Genomic DNA, 12,101 nt, shown 5'->3' on the forward strand with positions numbered 1-12,101 from the left:
GTTTTTCTTCCTTTCTGATTGGTTATATTCCACTTTTGTTTGATTTGGTTTGATTTATTAATGTCACATTGTGATGCCCATGTACCTTTAAGAATTTCTGTTTAAAATCATGTTCCATTGTGGCCAGGCTGTCTGCCAGAAGTCCTTTTATTGCTGCTTCAATGGCTTAAATGGGGTTTTGTTTATTTTTTACTCTGGGCCTCAGGTGCTTTCTGGGATCTTTTATGACCTTGCGTTGTGAGAGGGAAGATTGATTGACAAATTCAAGTCAGGTGGTTCCTCTCCAGAAAAATCTAAGGATTCATTTTCAATTTTAGTTTAGAAGGGGGTGGACATCAGACTGAAAGCAGTGTTTTTCTCCCTCTCCCTGGCATTGGAAATTCTGCTGGCGAGCGAAATGAAATCTGCTGTTGGTGGTCGGCTTGCTCAGAGTCTCTCTCTCCTTGGCATTTTGGGAAACTGTTCTGACTCCAAGCTTGTCTGTGTGCGCATCAGCATTCAACTAAAGAACTAAGTTCCAGCATCGCGTGAGCATTTGTATTCTTCTGTGCTAAACCTGTGGCAAGGATTTTGTATATGGAAGCTTGTTTGATTGGAACATTTTCTATATTCATTAAGGTTTATACAAAATCATGGTTGCTTTTTTTAGTTTGTAATTGGTAATTTATTGCTAATTTTCTTTCTTTACATGTTAGCTGAATTCTTAAATAAACTTTGTTTGATAAAAGCTCCCTAGTGGGTCATTAGAATCATACCTGAAGTGAAATATTTCATTCTCACCCTAGCCAAATTCAAAGTGCAAAACCTATGATCCAGGTGGACTTCATAAAACACTTTGGAGTTTCTAACCTGAATTATAACATGTATCGGATACAGTAAAAAGTATTGTTTCTTGTGCACTGTACAGTCAGAGCATACCATTCATAGAGTACATAGGCCTGATGGGCCAAATGGCCCCCTTCTGCACTGTAGGGATTCTGTGGTTCTATCGGGGAGAAGGAAAGGAGAGTTTGCAAAATATAGTGTTACAGTCACAGCTAGGGTGTAGCGAAAGATCAGCTTAATATATGGTCAGTCAATTCAAAGGTCTGATGGCAGCAGGGTTAGAAGCTGTTCCTTAGTCAGTTGGTATGTGATCTCAGACTTCTGCATCTTTTTCCTGATGGAAGAAGGTGGAAGAGAGCGTGTCCGGGGTGCGTGATGTCCTTAATTATGCTGGCTGTTTTTCCGAGGCAGCAGGAAGTGTAGACAGCGTCAATGGATGGGAGGCTGGTTTGCATGAGGGACTGGGCTACATTCACGACCCTTTATAGTTTCTTGCGGTCAGAGCAGGAGCCATACCAATCTGTGAAACATTTAGAAAGAACGCTTCCTATAGTACATCTGTAAAAATTGCTGAGAGCCGTAGTGGACATGTCAAATTTCCGAAGCTTCTGAAGAAAGTAAAGGCACTGGTGGGCTTTCTTAATTATAGGGTAAGTGTGGAGGGACCAGGACAGGCTGTTGGTGATCTGGACACCTAGAAACTTGAAGCTCTCGACCATTTCCACTTCACTACTGTTGATGTAGTCGGGAGCATGTCCTCCACTACTCTTCCTGAAGTCAATGACTATCTCCTTCGTTTTACTGACATTGAGGGAGAGATTATTGTCATTGCACCATTTCACCAGATTTGTTGTAACGTTTTTGCCATTCAGCACCGTATTATGCAAAACTGTCCTCCGAACTTCCACTGAACTGATTCATTTTGATAGGAAGGATGAGGAGAGGCAACATAAAATAAAAGGTACAGATCTAAAGGGGCAGAAGCTCCTTTATGTACACGTCTATGTGCACACATCATGGAAGGTTTCAGGACAGGTTGAGAGTGCAGTTAATGAAGCATATAGTATCCTGGTCCTTTTAAATAGGGGCAAAGAGAACAGAAACTGGGCAGTTATGATAAATCTGCGTAAAAGGCTGGTTTGGCTGCAACTGGAGTATTGTGTCCAGTTCTGGGCACTACACTTCGAATCATTGAATCCCTACAGTACAGAAGGAGACCATTCGGCCCATTGAGTTTGTACTGACCACTATCCCACCCAGGCCCTATCCCTTAACCCTCATTTACCCTGCGAATCCCCCTGAAACTGGGGGCAATTTAGCACGGCCAATCAACCTAACCCGCACATCTTTGGACTGTGGGAGGAAACTGGAGCACCCGGAGGAAACCCACGCAGACACGGGGAGAAAGTGCAAGCTCCACACAGGCAGTGAGCTGAGGCCAGCATTGAACCCGGGTCCCTGGCGCTGTGAGACAGCAGTGCGAACCACTGTGCCATCATGCCACCTTTAGGAAGATTGTGACGGCTTTTGAGAAGGTGCGGACATGATTAACAGGAATGGTTCCAGGATTGATGAGCTTCAGTCACATGGATAGATTAGAGAAGCAGGGACTGAAGATTAAGCTAGGAGTGTTCAAAATCATGGGAGATCTGGGCAGGGTGGGTAGGGAAGAGCTGTTGGTGAAGGACCGAGAGCTATTGGGCAACTGATTAAGGTTTGCAATAAATGAAGCAAGATGACGTGAGAAAAAGTTGTTGTTCGCACAGAGAGTGGCCAGCATCTGGAATGCCCCCATCTCACCCCCCCTCCCCCCACATCTTCATCTGTCACAGCTTACCCTCTGATTTCAGCTTCTCTGCCGTTTGGCCATTCACACCTTCTATCTCTCTCTATGGACTGCCATTAGCAGCCTTTCTCCGTGTTTTAGCGGCTAAGACTCATCTTTCATTCCCTCACCCTGCAGTATAAATATCTCCCACTTTCTATGCCTTTTAGCTTTGATAAAGGGTCATCTGGACTCGAAGCGTCAGCTCTTTTCTCTCCTCACAGATGCTGCCAGGCCTGCTGAGATTTTCCAGCATTTTCTCTTTTTGTTTCAGATTCCAGCATCTGCAGTAATTTGCTTTATTCTGGAATGCACTGCCTGAGAGTGTGGTGGAGGGCAGATTCAACTGTAGATTTCAAAAGAAAATTGGATAATTATCTGAAGCGAAAACATTTGGAGGGCTACAGGGAAAAGTGGAGCTCGGTGAGTTGCTCTTAGAGAGAGCTGGCATGGACACAATCGGCTAAATGGCCTCCCTGTGTCCTGTAACCATTCTCTGACTCACAAATACCTGATCCTTACACAAGCTGCATATCGCATGGTGCTATTCTGAGCCATGGGCTACTCAATTTCATAATAGCTCCACAAATTATCTTTCTGGTGATACACTTAAATGCATAATAGCTTTGCGAAGCATACAATTGAATTCACTTTCTTGAGAATCCTATAAGTTAGGTTAAACAGAAGAAGATGGAACATCATTGCAAATTCAATGTTGCAATCACAAATTTCTGTTTGAACTGAGGAACGCTAAACTCCAGCTTCCATTGAAGAAGCAGAAGACTCTCCTGCCCATCTTGGGGGAGATGGTGGCAAAGTGGTAATGCCACTGGAGTTGTAATCCAGAGGCCCAGACTGATGCTCTGGGGACATGGGTTCAAATCCCACCTCTGTAGCTGGTGGAAGTTAAATCCAATTACATAAATGTGGAATATAAAGCTCGTCTCAGTAATGGTGACCATGAAACTATTCATAAGATATTGGAGTAGAATTAGGCCATTCGGCCCTTCGAGTCTGCTCCGCCATTCGATCATGGCTGATATGCTCCCCATCCCCATTTTCTTGCCTTCTCCCCATAAACTATCATTGTTCGTTATAAAAAACCCATCTGATCCACTAATGCCATCCCTACATGTGACTCCAGATCCACGGCAATGTGGGCAACTCTTAACTGCCTTCCGAAATGGCCGGGCAAGCCATTCAGTTCAAGGGCAGTTAGGGATGGGCAACAAATGCTGGCCTTACCCATGATGCCCACATCCTATGAAAGAACTGAAAAAAATTCTCAGCGCCAATTCATTTCATCCGCTCAAGAGAATGATTTCCGCTTCTTGAGAGCATGTGCGGGACCTTGTGCGGGAAACAGTAATATTTTCATTTCACCACAACATTATGTCTCACTCTTTTTTGAAAGCTGAGATTAAATGCAGAACTGAGGTTCCGAAGTGGAACTGTGAGGGAGGGGAAGACCTTTCACTGGACTATGTTCCTCACAGAAATGCTGTTAGAATCATAGAGTCCCTTCAGTACAGACGGAGGCCAATTGGCCCATCGAGTCTGCACCGACCACAATCCCACCCAGGCCCCATCCCCGTAACCCCGTGCATTTACCTCAGCTGGTCCCCCTGACACTGACGGGCAACTTAGCATGAATAATCCACTTAGAACATAGAACATAACCCTCACATCTTTTGGACTATGGGAGGAAACCGGAGCATCCAGAGGAAACCCACACAGACACAGGGAGAAGGTGCAAACTCCACACAGACAGTGGCCCCCCAAGTCGGGAATCGAACCCGGGTCCCTGGCGCTGTGAGGCAGCAGTGCTAACCACTGTGCTGCCCCAGGAAATAAAATGATATAATGTGACTAAATACAGGGCAGAAGGCCCTGGCTTTTCTGGAGATGGTGAGGCGGAAGGCCATATAATGGCTTGGCATGTGGATACACAAGGTCCAACTTTGCCTGGGACGTTCCTGCGATCCTGCATCCCTTCTGATCACAAACATGCTTGCTGAATTGGAGGGGGTCAGGACCAAGGATGGATACGTCTTGCACTGGATGTTTCCAAAGCCCAAGACTCTGGGGGTCGGTATGATTATATTGGGTTATATCACTCTCCATCTTGTCTCCAACCTTCTCTCTCCCCCCCCAAACCGCCAGGGTCAATTGCCACCTTCCTCAGGTAGTCCTCTATCAATCTGTACCTTTGTTCTGCCACTCATACATTCCGATCACTTAATGGACGCTTTTAGCACCTCTCTCAGCCTTTATCATCACCATTTACATTCCCGTTGTCCAATTACAGCACCCCCTCCACCCTCATAGCATAATTCTTGTCTGACTTTCTTTGTCTTCAGCTTTAACGAAGGGTGATCCAGACATGAAACGTTGGCTCTATTCTCTCTCCACAGGTGCTGTCAGACCTGCTGAGTTTCTCCAGCATCTCAGTTTCCAGCATCCGCAGAATTTTGCCATAATCTTAATGGGTATATTGAGGGCTATCTTGCTCAGTGAGAAGTATTGCAAAAACCTTCTGAGGCTCCACAGAAGTGAATATATTTTAGACACCCTCCCCCCCTCACCTACTGGATGATTAGAAGGCAAGTTCTCAAACATGGATTTCAATAAGAGCCACTCACAAATGAGGCTGCTGGCAGCATGCTCAGTGTTTTCATGGGGTGGGGAGGGAGTACTTGTAGGAAACCTGGCAAAACAACTCCCAGAGCATTCAAGAAATGCCGGATCTTCAACCGCCCCCCCCCACCCCACATATGGTGGCTCAGTGGTTAACACTACTGCCCCACATCGCCAGGAACCCAGGTTCAATTCCTGGTTTGGGTCACTGTTTGTGCAGCGTCTGCACGTTCTCCCTGTGTCTGTGTGGGTTTCCTCTGGGTGCTCCAGTTTCCTCCCACAGTCCGAAAGACGTGCTGGTTAGGTGCATTGGCCATGCTAAATTCTCCCTCAGTGTACCCGAACAGGCGCCGGAGTGTGGCGACTAGGGGATTTTCACAGTAACTTCATTGCAGTGTTAATGTAAGCCTACTTGTGATTAATCAATAAACTTAAACTTAATACTCACGTGCATTCATCAGAATGGCAGCTAGTCAGAAGCCATGAAAATTCAACTTCCTTAACAATCTTGCTGAATTATAAAACGGGACAGCACAGAAGGGGTAATTCAGCCCATCATGCCTCTCTGGAGGAGCTATCCAATAAGAAGCATAGGCTCTAGCCCTTCGAGCCTATCCTTCATTCAACAAGATCGTGGCTGATCTGATTCTAACTTGATTAGAACTGATCTGATTATAACACTGACCCCCATGAGCCTTTACCATCAATGAACTATCTACACATGATCTTTCTCTACAGCCTAGCTGTGGCTGCAGTGCGATATTCTGCACCCTTCCCTTCCCTTCTCCCCTATGTACGGAATGCTTTGTCTGCATAGCGCGCAAGAAACAATACTTTTCGCCGTATACCAATACATGTGACAATAATAAATCAAATCAAAGATGAAGGATTGATCGCTCTTCCCTGCTCTTTCTCCATAGACCTGGATTTCTATCACCTTTATCCCATTTTCTTTTGAAGGTTCCTGAATTTGTCTTCATCACCATGTCACCCCACCCCCCCTTCCCCATTTCAAGTAATGAATTCCACATCTTAACAATTTGCTGCATGATAAAATATTCTTTCACTTTCCTCAAAGATTATTTGATGAAAGTCATTTTCCTTCAGCGCGATTTATTTTCCTTAACGCTTCCAAGTGCACATCAGAGAAAAGGCAATGAAAGAAGACGAGACAAGAGCAGCTATTGCAAAAGCTGGTGCATTGAATAATCAAAGGTGAGCAGGAGAAGAAATAGAGAGCAGGAGCCTGCATTTGTATAGCACCCCTAACATAGCAAACGTCTCAAAGCGCTTCACAGGAGCGTTACCGGACACAATCTGACACCGAGGTGTTATTTGGATAACAGAAAGCTTGGTCATGGAGGTGGATTTTAAGGAGTGTCTTAAAGAAAGAGAGAGAGAGATGTAGAGAAGGGGAAAGGTTTAGGGCAGGAACTCTAGCTGAGGGTCTAGACAATTGAATGCAAGGCCACCAAAGGCATGAGTGAGGAACTAATGCCAAGTATTTCACCAGCCAACCCAGAAGGGGTATTGCAATCGCCGTCTCAAACATGACTAAGGCCTGGCTTTTCATATAGATGCAGGGGTTCTGCACCTTTGTGAAAATGGTTACAGAAGCCCGGATCCAGGAATCTCATTTCCCCACCCCTTCCGAACCCGGTCCTCACAATTTTCACAGAATGGGGAGGGGGTGAGTTGCACTTTACACACCCTTGGCTCACAGAGGCAACTGCACAGGTTAAAGTGCAGCTGCCTTCAAGCTAATCTGATTTTGGCTATTGGGATGTCCAAAATACGACTTGCTACTTTAGACCTGGCAAGGAAAAATTTGTGTAGTTATTTGGAGAGTTCAGATCCCCTTTTATTGAGGTAATGGAACCTTTTGGAGGTAGGGTCCCTTTTTTTCTATGGTCCTGGGCCACCTTTGGTGTCTTTTAAATGTTCTCTGAGTCATCCTGATTGGAATCCCATCAGCGAGATGAGTCATTGATGTTGTCTGTGGATGGAATGATCTCCGTTTTCATTGTCTCGCTGCTGGGCTGTTTACTTCTTGCCTGCTGGTCATGGTTTCTCCTTTGTTTCTTGTTGATTAGATTATCCCTGTCTCGACCTTCTCGTTATCCCAGCCTCTTGCATATTCATGTGGCCTGACAACCAGTCGGCCATTTTCCTTATCGCTGGGTTTTTTAATCATGGAGGATTTGCCCTAAAACTTACAGAGAGATACGGTGGCATCTGAGAGAGGTGAGGTGTCCTTTTGGAAAAATCAAGTACCTTTTGGGATTGTTAACTATAGACATGAATGTGCTTAAAAGGGAATAAACTGATTGGAACTCTAAGTTCATTGGAACTGTCCAAGAGAGCTGTCAAGGAATTTAAACCTCCTACCTTTTAAATATCTGCAGGAAAAAAAAACTGTCTGCAGTGTTTTTTAAAAGATCTATGCTTGCTATTTTACTCTCTTGACATAAGCTTGAAGGTTACCATTATAGGATTAGTGCTGCATGACCGAGTTTCACATGCTGTTATTATCAGAGTGGAGTGCCTGTCAGTTCATGGTTTGATTGACAGCTTCAAGTGCTTGTAAAGTCTTTGAAGTGGACATATGAATACAAATGCTTGCTACTTACAAGGGATGAAAGGAAGTTAAATGTTGTGATTTTTTAAAATCAGTGCTTTTTTAGATAGAAAATTCATCATTTAAAAATTTTGTTTAATCCCAGTATGGGCCCTGAGGTCTGTCCATGGTGGACACTGGGTGAAGCGAATAAGAGAAAAGGGGCGTGGGTGGGGTATGGGTTGACATGAGTTGGCTCCAGGTTGGCATGAGGCTATAAAGGGCTATAGGGGTGGGTGGAGGGGCACAGGTTAGCATGAATGGGGCATGGATATTTGGGGTGGGTGAGGGGATGTGACCAAGTCCCGCAGCACCAAGGCAGTCCTTTCCACCTATTCCGCCTCTGCACCCGACAGTCCCTGTGCTGGCTCCGCACTGTTTCCAGGGTCACCCACAATGACTCCCATTACACCCCCCCAAGATCTCTCTGACCAAAAATTGGAACTGCTGGGATACTTTTCCCGAGTCGGGTTTGTGGAGTCAGCAATTCTCCGGTTCAGGAGTGAAAATTCAGGCCTGCGTACCACTCTGCAAGAATCCTGGTCATTGACACATGACAGTGGTAATGAAAGAATGGGAACAGGATGGCAGAGAATGGAAAGTGAGACTGCCCTCTTCAATTTCACATTTAAATTGAAGTTTATTTATTAGTGTCACAAGTAGGCTTACATTAACACTGCAATGAAGTTACTGTGAAAATCCCCTAGACCATTTACCCAATATCCCATTACAGATATTGAAAGAGGAAAACATTATCCTGTTTACGATTCCTACAGAATCCCACATGGTTTTTGAAATGTTTCAGGAGTTCTGCCTCCAATCCCATGCTGGGAATTCCATTCCAGGTGGCTGTCAGTCGTGAGGATGAGTTTCACCTTTGCCAATTGGGTGAAATACATTGAATGCATTCAACAGGCAGCTGGATATAGCACTTGGGGTGAATGGGATCAAAGTTATGGGGAGAAAACATGGTCAGGCTGTTGAGTTGAACGATCAGCCATGATCGTAATGAATGGCGGAGCAGGCTCAAAGGGCCAAATGGCCTCCTCCGGCTCCTCATAGAATCATAGAAACCCTATCTTCTATGTTTCTATGAAATTAAAAATTGGTGCTTTTGGTGGTACTATTGCCATTGAGTGGTGACGATCTTCAAGGTATCGGCATGGTGTTAGCCATTTGATCATTCACTCTGTGACGTGCATGTGCACACAAAGCATTTTTCCCAATCAGAGCTGTGATCTCATAAGCAAAAAGCCCCTCAGATATTGATCTTGATAGTCTCCAGCTGAAAATGTGGCACACCGTCACCCGATGATAAAATGCTAGTTTCTGCGCCGCACCTTACAGCCTCTCGAAGTGAAATAAGAACTTTTACTGCAAATGCACTGTGTGTGTTTTGTGCTGTGTGGATAGATGGATGAAATGAATTAATGCAGTGAAGCAGATATCAGAGGAGAGGTCAGTGCAGTATTAGCAATTGCAGGGGGTCTGCAGTTTCTGCACCTACCTGTTAATTTTGTCAGTGCAGGACATTGTGAGCAGCTGCTCTCCCTGTAGTACGCCGTCCCACGTCTGGATGGAGTGGCAGGACCGGATGGGGATGGTGCCTTCTCCAGATTCAATCTTCGTCCTTAGGTGTCCCCGCACTTTCCTGTTCAATGGTTTACTGTGATGCACTAGAAAACAGAAAATGCTGCCTTCAATCTGTGATTAAAAGACCCGGAGGGGGCGATCTCACCTACCAAAAGATTCTAAGTGCCGAATGAGCGTGAAAACGGGAGAGAATCGTGCCCATATTTTGGGCGAGCACCGAGATACAAGCGCACGGCATTTTGAAAAAAATGAGGGCAAGTGTGAGACTGGGGCTTAGAAGATCTGTTTTCCAGAGGAACGAAAATCCATCCTGCACCTAAACTGTTCCAAACCCTGGGGATGAGGTTCTTTGCGATGAGGAGATACATGAGCACAGTACTTGAAGCATTTAATGACATTTGCTCTTTTTGAGGGAGAGAGGGAGGGTGGGGGGGAATAGGCAGTCAGGAATGTGGGAGCAGCACAGCACTGCTGTTTGTCATCAGGGCAAAGCATTCTGGCTGAAGGTTGTAAGAAGTTAAATTTATTATTGTCACATGTATTGGGATACAGTGAAAAGTATTGTTTCTTGAGCGCTATACAGACAAAAACATACCATTCATGGTGTACATGGGGGAGAAGGAAAGGAGAGGGTGCAGAATGTAGTGTTGCAGTTACAGGTAGGGCGTAGAGAAAGATCAACTTAATATAAGGTAGGTCCATTCAAATGTCTGATGGCAGCAGGGAAGAAGCTGTTTTTGAGTCGGTTGGTACATGACCTCAGACTTTTGTATCTTTGCACCACGCAGCATCTGCATTCCTAACGGAAAGTGATTGATCTGTGACTGAATCGCCATTAGGAGACCAACATTGTGAACCCCACCCCTGAGAGTACAGCACATGTTGTCATACTTGGCATGCAGGCAACAGTAGTGGAATGGACAGTACCTTTATCAGGTCACACACATACGCACACACACGCACATATACACACAGACACATACACACACACGTCATAGTCAGATGGAAGTATTCACAGAATCATAGAATTGCTCCAGTACGGTACAGAAGGAGGCCATTCGGCCCATCACGCCTGCACCGACAGGCCCTATCCCCCTAATCCCACATATTTACCCTGCTAATCCCCCGACGCCAAGGGGCAATTTAGCATGGTCAATCCACCTAACCCGCACATCATGTTTCATTACCCTGTCTTGTATGGTCCTTTATTCTGAGCAGGTTGGGAGCTATGGGAATGGGGTTGGAGTTGCATGATGCCACCCCCTCTTCCCCCGGAGCTTGCTCAATCCCTTTTTTGAGCTGGGAAGGAATTTCTCAAGGATACATGAATGTTGTGCTTACACAGAAAAATGTTTGCAAGAGTGTAGCCTATTAGATAGCACAGGTAAAAAGTCGCAGGGTTATAAAAGGTACATTGTACATGTAACTGAAAGAGAAAGTACCTATAGTGGAATTTCCATGGGTCAAATCACTTTACCTCAAATGACACTGCTCTTGTGCTAAAGGCAAAACCCACACAGACTGCAATAATTAGTTGACTCCATCAGTGGAAACTATTTACTAAATAATGAAAGATCAGTGCATTTATGTGAAAGGTGTTGGTGTGGAATATTTGGACGGCTGCAGAAATCAAATGGTATGCGCCTACGAATCTTAAGTTATATTACTGTACCCAATATATGTTATAATATTGTAGAAATGTTGGGAAATACAGGGTTTAGCGAGAGGGAGGAACTAAAAGAATCAGTATTAGTAGAGAAATGATGTTGGGGAAATTGATGGGATTGAAGGCTTATGAATCCCCAGGGCCGGACAATCTACATCCCAGAGTATTTAAGAAAGTGGCTCTAAAATAATGGTCATCTTTCAAGATTCCATAGACTTTGGAACAGTTTCTACAGATTGGAGGGTAGTGAATGTAACTCCAATATTTAAAAAGGGAGGTAGAGAGGAAACAGGGAATTATAGACCAGACAGCCTGACTCCACAGCCTGACCATCTAACTCCACCCTCAAACTTCTGCCATTCTCTACTTCCATCATTTCCTGAAGGCCACTGTGTGAGAGACACTCAAACATGCATGTTTCCAACCTTCCTTTTTTGTTGTCAGAGAGCAAGCGCTGGATTAGGAGAACTCCTTAAATCTTAAAAGACTATTAAGAAGGTAGTAGGGGATGTTCTGGACTCCATTATCAAGGGTTTTATAGCCGAGCACTTGGAAACCAGTGGCAGAATCGGACAGAGTCAGCATGGATTTACGAAAGGGAAATCTTGCTTGACAAATCCAGTGGGATTCTTCGAGGATGTAACTCATTGAGTTTATGAGGAGGAGCCAGCGGATGTGGATTATTAGGACTTTTGAAAGGGTTTTGACAAAGTCCCACATAACAGATTGGCGTATAAAATTAACGCGCCTGGGGTTGGGGTAGTGTACTGAGATGGATAGAAAACTGATTGGCAGATAGGAAACAAAGAGTTGGAATAAATGGGTCATTTTCCAAATGGCAGGCAGTGACTAGTGGGGTACCGCAGGGATTAGTGCTGGGACCCCAGCTATTCACTATATATAGTAAGGATCGCTAACAATAGTGATGATAATAAATG

General features: G+C 44.8%; 1 protein-coding gene across 1 annotated transcript in view; it reads right to left on the reverse strand.

The window, feature by feature from the left end:
* Positions 1-12,101, reverse strand: part of adarb2 (adenosine deaminase RNA specific B2 (inactive)) — a 329,000-nt gene that overhangs the window by 97,152 nt on the left and 219,747 nt on the right. Inside the window, exon 8 of the mRNA XM_078229741.1 lies at positions 9,412-9,580. Coding sequence (XP_078085867.1) covers positions 9,412-9,580 — 169 coding nt within the window. The remainder of the gene's footprint in view (positions 1-9,411; positions 9,581-12,101) is intronic.

This window comes from Mustelus asterias, chromosome 2 (genome assembly GCF_964213995.1).
Source record: "Mustelus asterias chromosome 2, sMusAst1.hap1.1, whole genome shotgun sequence".
NCBI lineage: Eukaryota > Metazoa > Chordata > Chondrichthyes > Carcharhiniformes > Triakidae > Mustelus > Mustelus asterias.